At 36.7% G+C, this 18,433-nt stretch overlaps 1 protein-coding gene across 6 annotated transcripts in view; it reads left to right on the top strand.

The window, feature by feature from the left end:
* slc4a11 (solute carrier family 4 member 11) overlaps positions 1-18,433 on the top strand; it is a 54,786-nt gene that overhangs the window by 27,507 nt on the left and 8,846 nt on the right. For 3 of the 6 annotated variants that reach the window (XM_043255854.1, XM_043255855.1, XM_043255859.1), the window contains 10 exons: positions 434-466; positions 4,198-4,279; positions 8,914-9,037; positions 10,548-10,757; positions 12,844-12,903; positions 13,287-13,371; positions 14,323-14,448; positions 14,562-14,675; positions 15,335-15,467; positions 15,572-15,645. In XM_043255854.1, coding sequence (XP_043111789.1) covers positions 434-466; positions 4,198-4,279; positions 8,914-9,037; positions 10,548-10,757; positions 12,844-12,903; positions 13,287-13,371; positions 14,323-14,448; positions 14,562-14,675; positions 15,335-15,467; positions 15,572-15,645 — 1,041 coding nt within the window. The remainder of the gene's footprint in view (positions 1-433; positions 467-4,197; positions 4,280-8,913; positions 9,038-10,547; positions 10,758-12,843; positions 12,904-13,286; positions 13,372-14,322; positions 14,449-14,561; positions 14,676-15,334; positions 15,468-15,571; positions 15,646-18,433) is intronic. The other 3 variants (XM_043255856.1, XM_043255858.1, XM_043255860.1) reach the window with 3 other exon arrangements.

Genomic DNA, 18,433 nt, shown 5'->3' with positions numbered 1-18,433 from the left:
ATTGTGAGCACATTGATTGTATGTGCACGCGGCAGGTCTTTAACACACAGACACGCAACCCAAAGTCTATCAGTCGGAGGATCAAATTAGAAAGAAATGGGAATAAAGATCTCATTCAGCTAAGATGCAAGCACAATGAAAGATGGAGAAAAATCATATTTCATCTGAGTAAAGAGACCTGAGCATCTGCCTGACAACCCAGCCCCAATTAGTGAGAGAGGGAGGTTCTGTCGGTGTGTCTGTGTGGGTGGTGGGTTATCTGAATTTGTGTCTGAGAGATGTTTCGCTCTTTTTGCTTGCTTTTAGGGTTGTGTTTCTATGCTCAACCTAACTTTAACTCTTTCCTCTCCAAGCTGAACTTGTGTGTGTGTGTGTGTGTGTTTGTGTGTGCTTGTGCGTGTGCGTCTGCTGTGTCTCCAATTCTCTCGCACAGACAGGTCGGCGAATTTCATTTTCTATGACAACGGTAAGAACGATATGATCAGACGTGGGATATTACCCACAATTCATGTGTGTTTTCTCCCTGAGTGCTGATGTTTCCAGTGGATGTGATTGACACGTACCATTTGTCCGACAGACACGCGAGTTTCTGTTTTTTTATTCAGATTCATCAATTTGTTGCATTTTCTAGTTGATGCAGTGACACAATCCAATTTGAAATCAGTATCCACACATTTGAAATGACAAGATTCTGTGTTGTTTTAAAAGAGTCGGTGGTGAATGCTGAGTGATTCCCTTCCCCGTGGTGGTGCTTTAGATTGGGCTGTATCATTGCCTCTCTCTCTTTTGCTCTTTCGCTCTCATTCCTGCCTCATTGCCGTTCGGCTGATTGGCTGTGCATGGATTCCGCTGTTGTGATTGAAAAAGTCCACTGTCATTCTGATGTCTTTTTCTGCTTAATATTTATGCAGCACACACACACACACATACACACACACACAGAAGGAGTGAACAGACTTTTTAATATCTTGAGGAAAAGTCTTTAGTGTGTGTGAATAAAAGCATCTCATTCCATCCTGATGTCCAGGCCTCTGGCAGTTATCAGAAGGGGTGAGGTGGGGTTGGCCTAGATGATTGCCTGAATGTTAATGCGTGTATTTTAGGGCTGGAAGATATGGTTGAAAACATTATATCTGGGTATTTTCAGCTATTTGACAAAATGCAGTAAACATATCTATACTTTTTATTTCAAATAGCTAAAAACTATTTAAGAAATTCCCAAGATATAATTTCCCTATATTACTGACTAAATCATCCAAAAAATAATATTCAATCATTCTTATTTATATAGGCCTACATAACTATGGGTGCAATGTACAATTCTATCATTTTTGGAATTATTATATATAAATAATCTTGCATGTTTTTCTCAAATATTGTTCACAAATCTGTGTTACTGAGCACTTCTCCTTTGCCGAGATAATCCATCCACCTCACAGATGCGGTCTATCAAGATGCTGATTAGACAGCATGATTACTACAAAGGTTAGTATCTGGTGTGACCACCATTTGTCTCAGTAGAGTTGATCAGGTTGTTGATTTTGGCCTATTGAATGTTGGTCCACTCCTCTTCGATGGCTGTGCGAACATTGGCAGGAACTGGAACACGCTGTCGTATATGCCAATCCAGAGCATCCCAAACTCAATGGGTGACGTGTCCAGTGTGTATGCTGGCCATGCAAAACTGGGATATTTTCAGCTTACAGGAATTGTGTACAGATCCTTGCAACATGGGGCCGTGCATTATCATGCTGAAACATGAGGTGCCAGTTGTGGATGAATGACACAATGAGCCTCATGATCTTGTCACGGTATCTCTTTGCATTTAAAATGCCATCAATAAAATACACCTCTGTTTGTTGTCCATGACATACGTCTACCCATGCCATAACCCCACTGCCACCATGAGCTACTCGTTCCACAACTGTGATATCAGCAAACCTCTCACCCTCATGACACCATACACTGTCTGCCATCTGCCCTGTACAGTGAAAACCGGGATTCATCCGTGAAGAGAACACCTCTCCAAAGTGCCAGGCAACATCGAATTTGTCCACAAATTTGTCATCGAATTATAACGACATCGGTTATAACAACAAACTGCAGTTTGCATTGGAGACCCTGATGAGAATAACAAGCATGCAGATGACAGTTTGTGCAGAAATTCTTTAGTTATGCAAACCAATTGTTGCAGCAGCTGTACTGGTGGCTGGTCTTGACGATCTTGTAGGTGAAGATGCTGGATGGGGACGTCTTTGGCCGGTGTGGTTACGGGTGGTTGTACAGGTAAATTCTCTGAAACGCCTTTGGAGATGGCTTTTGGTAGCTCTGGTGGGCATTCCTGCAGTCAGAAGCCAACTCTTTTCCACATTTTGGAGTGTGCTTTTATTGTGGCCAGCTTAAGGCACACCTGTGCAAGAATCATGCTGTCTAAACAGCATCTTGATATGCGACACCGGTGAGGTGGATGGAATATTTCAGCAAAGAAGTGCTCATTAACACAGATTTAGACAGATTTGTGAACAATGTTAGAGAGAAATCTTCTTTTGTGTAGAAAAAGTCTTAGATCTTTGAGTTCTGCTCATGAAAAATGGTAGTAATATATATATATATATATATATATATATATATATATATATATATATATATATATATATATATATATATATAAAGAATAATATCATATTTTTACTAAACATTTTAATCAAGTAAAATGCCACAAATCTATTGAGATTTTTCAAAAATGGTTGATAATTTTAGTTTAATATCATTGAACTATTACTGTGTTTTTATATGCCTATATACTATTTATAAATTTTTATTTTAGTTTTAGTATACAATTTTATCTTATTACAAATTACACTAAATGAATATGAGAAATGTTGCTTTGGAAACTAGCTGAAATAATTTAATTTTATTTCAAATTACATTTTTATGGTTTTAGTTAACTTTAATAACTCTGATTGTTGAATCAGAGATTAAACTGCTGTTTTGAACTGACAAAAATGAATCAGACTTTCCAATTCTAGCTACAGAGATTTGAATCAGAGACGGTATTAAATTATATTATCAACCTGCTCGCGTACTAACATACAAGTTGTGACACAATGAGCAAGCTTGAAACTGTCCTACTGGCACAGTCTTGCGAATGTATTGGCCAGAAATCATTAGAACATTCCAGAATTAGTTCAGCTTTCATCAGCAACAAAATAATATAAAGTATTTAAAATATTCAATGTATCATCAAGCTTTAATGTTTGTGAAGGTGTGCATGTTTGCCTTAGTGTACGAGCTTTTGTAGTCAAAAAGAATTGCAACAAGAGGTCTTGTCTGATTTTTCCTTCACGAACACACCAAGTACACAATTATCTCAGCTGTTTGTCCTCCTGCCAATTCAGCGGGCTTCATATTGCACTGTATTGCTCTATTGATACGTTTCCCTTTCTTTTCCCCTCCTTCTCATTCTTTCTCTCTTCCTGTCTATTTCTCGATGGTGCTGAGTGTGTTGTCATGGTGATACCCATCTGTCCACGGTGTGAGTGTGTGATGTCTTATTGATGAGACAGTGTGACTGTGTGCCAGAGACATCCATCCTGCCTGCTAAACAGCACACACGCACACATTCACATACACATATTGTTTTTGCTGGTCATGCTGAACAGCTCACACCTGTCACCTCTGCCGGATTGAAGACGTATATACACACATACACACACATACATTCTTTCACACTGCTTGCTGTTAATATGCTGGACAGCCTACACCTACACAAGAAAGAGGGCAGGGAACGCACAAACACACACACACACACACTGATTGATTAATTTGAATTAAACATTTGGTGGTGTTCTTGGAAAGGTCTTCATTGTCACTCACGCTGGCTTCAGTGATGTGTATTGTCCTCTGGTGAGCTTCTGCTTCTGTTCTACCTTGATATGCATTAGCCTTTTCATGGAGATGAGTGGACTTTGATTTAATTACCGGCCCTTCCATCAATTCACATCCTCTTGTTTGTTTTTGGTGTGTCATCATGTGCATCATCTTGGTGTCAGACTCATGATGTGCAGTACTTTTGAAGTGGCATCCAGATTGAAGTAAACTTGAATTGATTGTTTAGTTTCTGTCTTCATGCATGGTCATCCATTGTCTGTATTGCATGGCCACTCACGACTGACCTCTTACCTTCTCTCCTCACAGTGCATCTATTGTCAGAGACGCTGCAGTGTGTGACGGCCACAGCCACGGGGATCCAGTACCAGCAGTCTTGGCTTTGTATCCTGTGAGTTACCTGGATCTGTCTTACCTGTAATGCTGACCTTTTAGAGGTTCTAGAACAGGGGTGTCTGGAGAAATTCCACAAGACAGTAAAAATATTATAACAAAGACTGGCAAATTATGTTTTAAGTCCAGTTCAACAGTTTTTTAAAGAAATTGATACAGCAAGGATGCATTACATTGATTAAAATCCCCAGTAAACACATGTATAGTGTTACAATAGATTTCTAAAATAAATTATTTTCTTTTGAACTTTTCCTGAAATGCTTAATAGATGCTAAGAATTCAATTTTGCCATCACAGGAATAAATTCTATTTTAAAATATTTTAATGTGTTTATAAATAAATACAGCATCAATGTGATTTTTTTGCTGATTTTGTGGTCCAGGTTCACAAATGACATAAACTCTTTAATCTCTATTGCAAAAGAGAGCCATAACTATGAGTCTAGTATAACCTCAGCAGGTATCCAGTGAGATATGAGAGATGCATCAAACATTTTCTCCTAGTAAATGCTATCCAGAAAAGATGAATAGAATATTCTGAGGTCATTCTACAGAATGCTCAGATGACACATCTGGGGCAGGAGTACAACTTCAGATGACACTCATAGACATAGGACACAAAAAAGGTAGCAGACTTCAGAATCTCTTTGAAAAAAAAATGGCAAAGAAAGCAATCAGTCTGAGATTCGATGAAGAAGGCCATCCAAGGGGTGGGCCGGGGCAAAACATGCATTATGAAAGCTGAAACTTTTCCAGTATTACTTTGCCACTGCACCTTTGTGCCAGGAAGTTCTTGAATCATCAATTAAAAGTCATTTATCATCTTCTCTTGGGTTAAGATCTCTTCACAGTGCACTCTGTAAAGAGTTATTCTATTGAACATGTGCCCTGGCGTGTCTTCCTGCCATCTCACATGTAATTCACAGTTCTGACTTTGAAATGAAACAACTCAAATGAATTAAACCTTATCAGTCAACTTAAAATTCTGATAGACTTTGAGGTGTTATGATAATGAATTCTGCTGGATCAGTTCGAGCACTGACAGTGTAATAATTTCCTGAGGCCAGCGAGGAGGCAGATGGCCTCAGGGAACAAGTTGCTATCATGGCAAGATGAACTTGTGTGCATGTGCCCAAGATGTGATAGGTCTGAGGATCTTTCATGCTTTCAACTTTCATATTTGATACCTTTCACAATGTCTTACAAATGTGTGTGTGTGTGTGTGTGTGTGTGTGTTGTAAACAATGAATAATTCCAAAACATTTTAACCAGGCAGTGTAATCCAGTGTTAAATTTTTCATACAAAAAAAATCTCAGTAACTGCGACAGACTACAATCACTGTAATGGATTACAATTACATGTTACACGTTATTTTATGTTACCCAATTATATTTCTTTTGTAATTAAATGACATAACTACATTGCTTATGACAAGATACACCACAACACTGTTAACATGCATTACAGTTTAAAAGCTTGGGGTTGTTTTGAAGGAAGTCTCTTGTGGTCAACAAGGTTTTATTTATTTGATCAATAATGCAGGAAAAACAGCAATATTATAAATGAATCTTGCAGCCATTACTCAAGTCTTATTGGATGATGTTACATCATCCTTCAGAAGTGATTCTAATATGATGCTTTGTTTTCTCAAGACACATTTATTTCTAATATTAACAGTTAATATTAGAAATTAGCTAATATTTTTTAGAAAACTTTGATGTATTATAATAATGTATTTCTGACTATGATCAAAGGATTACAAGTATAGCATTTATTTTAAAGATTTTGTACTTTCAGTGTTTACTGTGACTTTTGATCAATTTATTGGTTTCTTGACAATCAAAAGTAGTGATTTCTTAATGAATTATCTTACTGACCCCTAATTTGAGATGCACTGGCAAATATTTTTATGGTATTGTAGGTGTCTTGCTCATATGCAATTGTTAATTGGCTTTAGAGGAACACATTTGTGCTGATAACATTTATAAAGCGAAATTTGAAACCAGCAAAAAAAATGGAAACATAAAGTTAGAGTGAGAAGATAAGGCAGGCCTCTAATTGTGTGAGGAATAAGAAAATAAAGATCATGTCAGAGACTCATTAATGGAGCTCAGCTAGTAACAGTTTTGGGATGGCAGTAATTTTGCAACCTATCTACACCCCAAATGAGTGATGCAACAAAACAGCTTCGTTTTTTATAATGAGAGCATTCAGAGGAGTTCAGATCTCACCGCGCAAGCAAAAAGCACTCTGTGGACTCAAACAGTTGTGTGAAAGTGTGCAGTGGACCCCGCGCTGCCACACTAGCAGTGTTGACAGTGATTATAATGGGAGCGTTCTATTTTGCCACATCGCACAGCCAGCAGTGTAAATGGGGCGTCATTCCACACGGCTCTGAATATTTGTGGGGGTTCGACTAGCTTTATAAAGCAGATCACTGGAGAACAATCAGACACATAAGGAACTGTGTGTGTGTGTGTGTGTGTGTGTGTATGCTGTCCCAGTGTTTTTAAAGAATGACTGCACAAAAACAAACATTAGACACTAACAAAAGCTTTTGATAAAAGTAAATTTATTCTAGAACATCAAACTGTAATAGTGTATAATTTACGTAGGAAAGCTCATAGCGGGATCACTTTTTGTTGATACTGGTTTGACAGAAGCGGTAGAGGAATGAATATGCAATGTTGCTATTTTTGGTTACATCAAAACAATTGATGATCTTACTTAGTATCTCTAAAATATGTTCTTACTTTATTTATCTTGGTGCTTACACAAGGATATTAAGAAGCGGCATGCCGACACACAAAGTAGGCTACAATAAAGGTGTATTGTCAAAAGATGGACATCTGTTAAATGCATAACTTTAACACTTTGACATTTGTGCATTTGTGTCTCAGTAACCCACACATTTTTTGCAGCAGTTGTCTCATGGATGGTTTTATTATTATATATACTATTAGGCCAATACTTGTGCAGAAGTAGCTCGTATAATTTTGAAGAGATGAATTGATGTCTTGAGGATTCACATCTGTCAAAATCTGCAACCTTATCTAACAGACATCTGCAGGTCATGATTAGGTTCTGATGATTCATCTACTTTCTTTCAGTTTTCGAAATCCGCCAACACATTTTCTATCTCAACACTTTTGCTTAACAGCTGCCAAAACTTTTATCAACAGCCTCCAAACTGTAGCAGTGTCAGGCAGCGCCCAACATCAGTGCACAAACTAACAAGTCTTATTTTCTGTTGGCAATACAGCACGTTAGATGGTGTGACTTTTCACCAACATTTCCCTGTTAAACTTAAGCAGCAGCTATATGCACAGTGCTACAATTTGCATCGCTACCTGCTTAAAACAAGTGCTAAACTGAATTTTATATAAAAAGGGACAATTATGCAGATTTTCTAGTGATAATGGCAGCAGTGATTCATTGAATTATGATAAAATGAAGGAGAACAGCATTATAACTGGGCTTATATCCAGAAACACAATGCAGTCAAGTGCACTTAAAGAACAAAATCAGGTGACTCATAAAAACATTTTTTGTATTGGAATAGTTTCCTTATCATACTTGTACTTGGATTTACATTCTATCTATCTACCCATCCATCCATCCATCCATCCATCCATATACTTAATTCACATGAGATAATACATGTAGAAATCATAAATAAAATGTCACTGAAGACCCCCAGACCCTCTTTGAGGTCAGAAAAAGACCGAAGTGAGGTAAATAAACTAAAAAAGGCCAAGTTCAGCCAATGGCCCACACTAGCCTAGTGAGCAGAAGATTTATGTTTCTTTGAATCATGTGCAGACAGTTTTATGGCCAAGAAAGGGAAACAAGGGGCTATGTTGGATGACCCACAGCAGCTCTATGTCTTTACATTCATAGTAAATAAATGGAGCACATAAATGTGCTTAATGTAAGCCTGCGAGGTTAACAGAATGCTTGCAGAATGACACAACAACTTTAGCGTGGTCTAGATCAGACTGTCCCAAGGCATTTGCCTGTTTTGAAGTCTCTTGTGACCTCAGTACATTGCCTGAGTTTTATTGTAATAAGTATTAGCTGGACCTGTGAGACAGAATCATTGCCCCTGTTTGGCAGGGTTTGAGTTTAGCGCCTGGTATTAATGCATATTTTAAGTTAATTAGACGTGCAGCAGTGTACTGTTTGATTCTATTCCTTTGCCCAACCTTTATGCTAATATTTGACTTGATTTATTAATGCAACTTACTGTATCTGAAATTACCAAGTCAAGTGCATTGAGTGCTTTTATCTTTTCTGTTTTAATATGGTAAATTGAGTTGATATTAACCTCATAATAGGTGGCCAGATGCCCGAAACAGAAGGTACAGACTTTTTTTTAACTTTATAACTTTATAAGCTTGAAAGAAAACAGGAAGTGCCTTTTTTTGCCACCCGGCCTACAACCAAATTTTACTTTGACACCTCTGTTCAAGAGCTTTCTGTAATCCCATTAGACCTCAACCAATGGATTTGTTAATGTGTTTGCTGTACTCCTGTTACATATTGAATTAATCTGATACTGTGCCAGGTACATTAAAGCACTGTGTAAATCGTAAAGAGGATTTATGATGATTTATGAACTCTTTGTGACAGCTGTAATGTGAAGAACCTGCAGAGGCGGCACGTGTGTATCTCACGCCTGGATCGTCCACAGAACTGGGGGGAAAACTGTGCAGAAGTCCGCTATGTTATCCTTATTCTGGCACCTTCAAAGATGGTAATATGATCACACATGCACACACTCACACACGTTGGGGACATTCTATATGTATAATGGTTTTTATATTGTACAAACAGTATTTTCTGTCACCTTAACCTGGCTCTACACCTCACACAAAACATTGTGCTATTTCAGATTATTAAAAATTATAATTTATTAATATTAATTTTATAATCTTGTTTCCCTAATAAAGGACCAAAAAATGTCCTCACAAGGTCAAAATTTACAATCCTAATAGGCATATTCGGTCCCCACAACAGAAAACACAAACTCTATTATATTAACAATTTACTGTTATTTCTATAGTAAGTACATATAAAAAAAAAAAGATCTCTTACTGAATTTGATTGATAAGTGTTGACCAGTATTATTTAAATCTGTAATTTCTTTGAATGTACAAGTCATAGATACCTTTTGAGATAACGTAAGTACACAACTGCTAGAAGCACTACCATTCACTGCTTAAAACACACGTTTGAATAGTAAGTAGCAGGTTCTTTTAATAAGAAAATGTAACTTAAATGTTGTGAGTCAGAAGCACCAGACTGCTGTACACACTCTAATATTTGGGTTGAACTGTTCTGGGAAAAAAAGCTTTTAATAGAAAAAAACCCCAATTATTTAATTATGAATATTTTTATAATATCACACTTTTTCCACATACATGGCTTAAAAAGTACTTATTCAAATATGTAAAAAATATTACAATTACATAAAAATTTATAATTGCCTTTATATTTCAGGAAAAGGGTAATCATGTTTGGCATCATAAAAGAAAAAAAAGATGCATTTATTTTTTAGATAAAATTATGTGAAAAAAGACTTCAGCGAAAGTGTGCATTTGCTCTTTTTTTTAAACAGTTTGCTGTTTTTTAGAATCAACTAAGATAATAAAATCAAGTTTAGGAACACTAATACTAGCATGTCCTGCTCCTGCGTTTCTTGTTCCCCCTGCAGTCTTCCTGTAAAGTCTTTGGGGCCCCTGGCTCCCTCCAAGACCATTTTGTGTATCTCTTTGTGTCTGTGTTTACATCATAAATCTGTGTGTTTGTGTGTATGTGTTTACATATGTTTACATCTAATCACTCTCTCTCTTTCTTTTTCTCTTTCTCTCTCTCGCTCTTTGTTCTTGCATGCACTCTCTTTTTGTCCTCTGGAGTTCAATACAGCAAAGTTTTTTGGGGTTTTTTTGCATCGTAATCTTCTTCTCTTCTCACAAATTCAAATCACATTGCACGCACACAGAAATGCGTCTTCTCATTACAATAAAAGCTGGATTGTTTTTTTTGCCGGCACGTGTAGATGCATCCTCTTTTCTTACATGTGTTCGAAAACAATAGACGACACAAATTGTTATATAACGTAAATACTCAATCCATAAAATGTTAAAGCATTTTCTGCTCAGAAGATGAAGTGATTTCTGGATTACAACATTAAATATTTTTTTTAATAGCTGGTTTAATGACCAACGATCGTTTGATCTCTGCATTTGGATTTTTTTTTTTAGAAAAGCACTAAGACGGCAATGGAGCTGGGCAGGACGTTTGCCAGTATGTTCTCGGACATCTCCTTCAGACAGAAGCTGCTAGAGAGTAAAACCCAAGAGGAGTTCAAAGAGGCACTGCTCATCCAGAGGTACCACCTGACCGCTGCCAAGCGTAAAACCACGGCTGTGGAGGGCGAAGAGACAGACCCACACAGTCAAAAACCACTGAAGGTGTGTGCGCATCGCAGCTCGTGCGCCGATGCTTAAGGTTCAGTTCTAATGGCTTTAATGCGATTGTTTTCCTCTATGCTCTCTTCAGTCGTCAACCGTCGCTTTCTCTTTCTCCCTTCGCCTTTTGCTGTTTGACTTACACTCCAGTGATTAAGTTCTACTGAGCATGCAGCAGCTAATGAGAATTTATCTTGTTTGTTACTCTGGTCGACGCACACACACAAAGTCCGATTCGGCATATGTGAGCATTAGACCACCCTGGCTGAGGTTAGCCGCCTGTAAAAGCCCTCTGTTTTCTTCTCTGTAAAGACAACAGCGGAGGCCCAAATAGTTGTGTTTTTGTTTTTTTGCGTTTTTCACTCCATCACACATCTGAGGAATGGTAACCAGGTGGAGAGGATCATTACTTTGTGTGTGTGTGTGTGTGTGTGTGTGTTCATGATCACTTGCGCGTGTGCACACTAAAAGCTATTCATCTCTGGCAAACGACCAGGAAAGGTCTCTCTCTCTTTCTGTATCAGACACACGCTGTCATGATGAATGAGTGCGGCTCAGTAATGAACACTTAAAGCTGTACGACTTATTTAAACATGTCCTGAGACAAGGTTTTCTCTGACTGACAGAAAACGAGCTTGTCTGCCAAAAAGAGGCTAATGTGGGTCATTAATGTGAGATGGACAAACTGCTCCGCTGCCAAATCCTGACCTGTAAAGCCTATTAAAATTTGATTAATTCAACAAGACTCTATATTTGTGTCTGGGGACACACACACACACACACACACACACCAGAGTTTCCTACCTTACCATAATTGGTCTTAACTACATGTTTAAAAAAATCCTGTAGTATTTTTTCTGTTTCTTTTATACTAATAAGGTTCAGTTTCGTTCACATTAGTTAATGGATTGGGTATTATAAAAATAATTTATATTTTACATCATTTATTTATTTTTATATTTAAAATATTATAAAGATTTTTTTAATGAAACATAAATTACCAACAAACAATAAAATAATTATTCAGTATACAGTGTTTCAAAGTGTGTGATCAGTACATTTTTTTTTTTTTTTTATTTTACTGAAAATTAAATGCTTCCTATTCCGTAATGATGCATTAAATTAATCAAAGCTGACAGCCAAGATGTACAGTAAGATCTATTCATCAGTTTTTTCCAAAAATATTTTTTCAAAAATATTAGAATGATAAGAAGCACAACTGTTTTCAGCTTTGCTTATGATCAGCATATTAGAATGATATCTGAAAGATCATGTAACTTTGACAACTGGAGTAATGATGCTGAAAATTCAGCTTTGCTATCACTTATATAATATATATATATATATATATATATATATATATATATATATATATATATATATATAGGAGACAGTTGTTTTAAATTGTATTGTTCATTAAATAATGCAGATTTGGTTTGTGTAAAAAGACTTCTTTCAAAAGCATAAAAAATGTACAGACCCCAAACTTTGGAACAGCATTATAAATTAATTTTTAATATTTATGATACATGCTGTAAAAATTGTACCTAAAGCATTAACACCTTAACAAACATCATGCAAGACATTAAGTATCTGCATAGAGACAGTTTATAAAAATTTGTCAATAATTTGTCTTTTTAACCAATTTAAAAAACTGGTCTATCAAAATGAAACACATTGGTTATGCTGTAGCTTTGAGTTGATATGCAGCCAGTGAATGCAATCTGTATGTATGATTTTTATTCATTGTCCTTTTATTTTATTATTTTGTAGTATTCTGGCCTTTCTCATCATATTCAATTCAGACAGCGTTAAAATATAGTTTTAATTAAAAATATATAGTGTCGTACTGATGCCAAACACACGTAAAAATATGTGTGCACATTTTTGGGGGGCCTTTTTATTTATAAAATGCTTAAGCCAGCCTAATGCAGTTCTCTGAAATGCACGTGTCAGATGTTTTCTGCTGCTACATTAATGGATATTTAGAGTAATGTAACAGGTGTCTTGACTGTGCTTTGCTGATGTAGTTGTAATGCTTTTGCATTGTACTAATGCTGTTCTAACCCTGGGCTGTCTCTCTCTCTAGTCTGCAGAATCTGTGTTCTCTCATCTTGTGTCTCTCTCTCTGCTGTGCAGGGGGCCCTGTGTGAGTGCGATTACACTGAGCTTCTGTGTGTGTACGTGTGTGTCTGTGAGGATTTAAATAAGAGTGTGTATGTGTGTGTGTGTGTGTTTGTCTGCTTTAACACAGTATCTCTTCCCTTGCAGTGTAAAGTGTGTGTGTGTGTGTGTATGTGCTTTTGTGTGTGTATTTGCTGTGATTCGGCAGGATTTGGTGTGTATGATGTTTAATTGGTGTGTGTGTGTGTGTGTGTGCGCTTTAATCCTGTGCCTCTCCTGCTGCAGTATTGCAGTAAATGTATTTAAATGTTTTGACTTTTATATATGTAGATGTATGTACATGTGTGTGTGAGTAATCCTCTCTCTCTCTCTCTCTCCCTCCCTCTCTCTCACCCTGTATGTGTGTAGTGTAGAGATTTCTTCAGAGTGGGCAGAGGAATCTATGAGGATCTGTGTCGCCGACTGCCTCTCTACCCGTCTGACTTCACTGATGGTGTGTCAAGCATAAACATAAAGGATCAAATGTTCTGCAAATATTTTTTTTTTATGTTTTTACAAAGGATATATGGTCCTTAACGTCCTTAGTTATATTTAAAGATGTGACAGTACAGCTCAGATGATTTCATAAGAGCTCGTCCAGTAACAAGCAGGACCGGGAACAAACAGAAATGCCGAAATGCTATATTTCCGGGTTTTATGTCACTTTATATTCCTCACAGAGATATATACTGGACAGTACAGCCAAGCAGTCTAAGAAAATAATCAGATATGCTCTTCTAAACTCTCCTTTCTCTTATTGCATTAAAAAGTCATTTTGGTGAAACGGTTTGTTTAGAAATAAGCAGTTAAAAAAAGCAAGGTTTTTTTGCAGTGAAATATTTTAGTATTTTAAGTTTACAAGGATACTTTATAGGAAAAGAATGACTGTGAAGACGGTTAAGTTTCGGCACATATTTATTTTTTTTATTTAATTTAAATGCTGTTCTTCACTTCATTAATTATCTTGAAAAAAAACCCACTGTTTACACAAAAATATTAAGCAGCTGTTTTCAGCACAGATAATAAATTTAAATGTTTCTCGAACACTAAATCAGCATTTCTGAAGGATCATGTGACTATGAAGACTGGTACAATGACTGAATAAATTAAATTTTAAATGCCAATTATATAAAATTAGAATAATGTTTCACAATATTGCTGTTTTTGTATTTTTATCAAATAAAATAAATGTCTTGGTGAGCATAAGAGACTTCTTTCAAAAACATAAAAAATCATACCAACTCTGATTGAATTTGTTTGTTTTATGTTACAAAGTGAATTTAGCTCTAATGATATAAAAACAGCTATAAATACACAGAATGTGGATTAATTACATGCCATTAAACATATGCACACTGGCAGCTGTAATACGTATGTTCTTTTTCTATAAATGTGTGTGTTTCAAGATTAGTGGGTAATAATAAAGCCTTGGTCAAGTTCATGACGACGTCCATCTTCCTCTACATCGCTGTGCTGCTTCCCGCTATTGCTTTTGGCTCACTCAACGACGAAAGCACTCGGGGAGAGATTGGTGATCACACACACACACACACACACATACATACATATATGCTCTCACACCACGTCTCCACACACACACACACACACACACACACAAACTGAGTTGTTACCTCTCTTGATTAGACGTTCAGAAGACGATCATCGGGCAGAGTATAGGTGGAATCATCTACTCACTGTGCGCTGGCTCTCCTCTCGTCATTCCACTGACCACAGCGCCCATCGCTATTTTCATCAGCGGTATGTACATGCCTCCGTGTGCAACAATAGATGCACGTTCACATACACGCATATCTTGGCTCTCGTTCGCGGTCTGGTCCAGAACCGTGCTTCGTTTTTGCGGTGTGTTTAGATGAGCGCTCATTGTTTATTGAGTACTTTGACGTTGAGTGTTTAGAGAGCTCTGCTAACCACAGGATGAGGTGGAACAAGACTCTTAATCTCGCAAACAGCAGGATGGGAGTCCGATGCGGCCGCCATTTGTTTGGGCGAAGTTTGATGTTTGCCCTGGCTGAGAGGAGATTTCCTCCTAAAGCTCATTCCTGCGGCTGCTCTCGCACACAGTTAGCAGCGGGAGGGTTGCCCTGAAAAATGGTTCCGCTGTAGTGAAATGAAACTCTGTTTGGATGCAAATGCACAAAGGACGACAAAACCGCCACATCCATCTATAATAATGATCCTTCCCAATCAAAGATCGTGTCTTGTGGTTTCTCATGGGAATAACAGCAGGAATTCTTTACATGTTTGGGAGCAGTTCTTTAAACATCAAACGATGGACATTTAGTGTGCGTTATAATCCCGTGTCATTATGAGATTTGGGTTGATTTTGTTTTTCTTTGCTCCTAATGATCTAGACGTTGTGTTGTTGCTCCTGTGTGTTTGTGTCTGTGTGGCTGCAGTGATTAGGGGGATCTGCGATGATTATGAGCTGGACTTTGCAGCATTTTATGCATGTATCGGCCTGTGGAACAGCCTCTTCCTCATCATGGGAGGAGTCTTCAACCTTAGCCTGCTTGTTAAGCTTTTCAAGAGGTCGGACACACACACGCACGCACATACAAATATAGATAATTGAGCGGACGGTACAGCTTGAATACTGATATGCTTTTGTTGTTCTTGGTTTTTTTTCCCCACAGGTCGATAGAGGAGGTGATAGCTTTGTTCATTTCCATCGCTTTTGTAGCAGATGCAGTTAAGGGCACCGTCAAGAGTGAGTGCTACAAACACACCTACTGTATCTACACAGGCAAACCCTTTAAGTAATCTGGATTTCTGTGTGAATGATTTTTTAAATTACAGCCTGATCTTAACGAGGAATACCGGGGAGACTGGGGCTACGCTGTAAAATCAAGATTTTCATTGTTACTGCCCAGAAAAGACAATACAGCTAACACATAAAGCTGTTTAATGCTAATGGGAAGGTGCTTCTCACACTTCTCCAATCGTTTCTTACAATCCACTGCAAGCTTTCGTTCAGACCTGCTTTTAACAAAATGTCCCAGAATATAAGTGACAATTTGCCCTGCCCTTATATTTAGCAAGATACAGTAGCCTTTTTCTTAAAACACATTCCAAACTTTTAATTAAAAATTCTATTAAAATTCTGCTTTCATGATATAGTCAACCTTACGAAGGATATACCTCACAAACATGATCGTAAGCCCTTTTCACACGCAGTCTTTATTGGTGAATTATCAGTAAATTAATTAAAATGAATGTGTACGCTTGACAGAAATATAAACTTCAACAAATGCAACACATCCGTTTAGAGGTCATTTCTTGCTAATGATGTCACCAAATTGACCAGTAACTAAGGGGTGGTTTATTTACTGGTCATTTACTCATTACGGTACTTTTACTGCAATGTACTGGGATTAATGTGTCAAAGGGGCTAATGTGTCAAATACTTAAAACCTTACATTTGAGGAAGAATATTTTTAGGTGACAGCTTCCCCATGTGACTGGCCTTATTTAGAAGCACACACACACACACACACACACACACACACACACACACACACACACAAGCCATTTTGCAGTGCCGTGTCTTTATTGAACAAATGTGTTAAACAATCAAGATAACCTCTACTATAATGACCTCTTGAAAAGAAGGTAATTGGACTCAGCTGTGGGTTTGACCTGCCATCCTGAATAGAAAGCAGCATGTTAGTTGTTCCTCAGCAAACAATTGTGCTCAAGAGCAATCTAGTCTGATCAAAAGGGACTTCAGGAAACCTCAAAAGAAGAACTCATAAAACTTGATGTTCGCAAAAGATTTATGCTTACAGTCAGGCGGATTAGCACCATCAGTTCAGCACCATTGCTGTGTTTTCTAGTAGATGAAGCCAGTCTGATGTGTGCTGAAACAGCTTCAGTGAACAGAAAACAAGCGGCACTTGCCTGTAAAATAAAGACAAGCTTGAACCAGAGAGTTAATAAATAAATATATCCTGTACGAATGATTTACTGCTAAGCTATTTAATCAGTAATGCACCCCACAATTAAAATAACGTAAATTACTTTAAATTGCTTTTTTAATTGCTACATATGCAATAATGTGACACATGCATTCAATGCATACAATTCATGTATTCAATAGTTTTGTTAAAAACGTACCTGTTTAATCAGGAAAATAGAAATAATAGACAAAATTATAATAACAAACAAACATTAATTTAAATTAAATGATTAAAGTGTTAATATAAAAGTAATAGTTTTAAAATTAATACCTTACGATTTTTGAATATATTAAAATAAATGAAAAGAGCTAAACTCCCCATGCCATTGCCAAAACATGATTGCGGCTGTGAAGGATTGCGGGGCGAGTGTAATGACATGGGGCTGTTTTGCTGCCTTAGGGTCTGGACGGCTTGGAGTCACTGAAGGACCAACGAATTCCTAGTTATATCAGGAGCAGAATGTCAGAGCGTCTGTTTGTGATCTGAAACTGAGAAGAAGTTGGGTCATTCAACATGACAATGATCCAAAACACAGGAGTAAATCAACAACAGAATGCTTCAAACAAAAGATATTCAGCACTTCACAATGGCCAAATTAGAGTCCTGACCCCACTTCCTTTGAAATGCTCTGCTGTGATGTGAAACAGGCCGTTCAAGAAAGACATCCCAAAAATGTGCATGAGCCGAAACAATGCGCAATGTGTTATCAGCAGAAAGCAATAGTTGACGTTATTGGCAGTAAACAAGATTCCACAAAAATTCTGTCAATAATCGTGATTGTTTAAACCAATTATTCAATAAAGATGTGGCGCAGGAAAAATGTTACGCTTTGGAAGCCATTCATGCTGACGACTTCAAAACGGTTACATGTAAAAGATGACTTTAGATTGTATGTTTTAAGCAGTTGAAAATAGTGTAAATTATATAACAAATAAAATATCATTTCTATTCCTATTTTTAATTATTACAATTAAGAGATGGATTTAATGAGTGTGTGATGACATTGATTTGATTAGATTGTATTTAATCATAGTAATCATTACATTTGCCAATTATATTAATATTATAATACTATTTGCAGTAAAAAATATTTAGCAAAATGTAATCAATAGTCATAATTGTTTAAGACAATTCTTCAATAAAGATTGCACAGGAAAAAAAAAGTTACACCTTAAAAGTCTGTCACTTTCAATATTTTCGGTACATGTGAAATTTATAAATATATACTGTATGTTTTATCAGTGGAACGTAAAAGAATGTTTATCTTAGAAAATTCAAATTAAATATCAATTATTAATTTTATTATTATTTTATGTTTTTTTTTTGTAGTGTGAAAGTATTTTTAATAGTGGCCCTTACAAGGTTTGGCAACTGTATCAATAATTTTACTAGAGCCAATTGTGTTTTTCCTTCAATAACTGAAATCATTTAAACCAATTATTTAATGAAGATTTACAGAAAGAAAATGTTATGCTTTTCTTGTTAATTATTGAAAAACAATTACACAATGCATATAGTAAACACAGATTTTTGACATAC

The sequence above is a fragment of the Puntigrus tetrazona genome, chromosome 13, assembly GCF_018831695.1.
Source record: "Puntigrus tetrazona isolate hp1 chromosome 13, ASM1883169v1, whole genome shotgun sequence".
NCBI classification, from domain to species: domain Eukaryota; kingdom Metazoa; phylum Chordata; class Actinopteri; order Cypriniformes; family Cyprinidae; genus Puntigrus; species Puntigrus tetrazona.
This window is presented reverse-complemented; position numbering and strand designations above follow the sequence as displayed.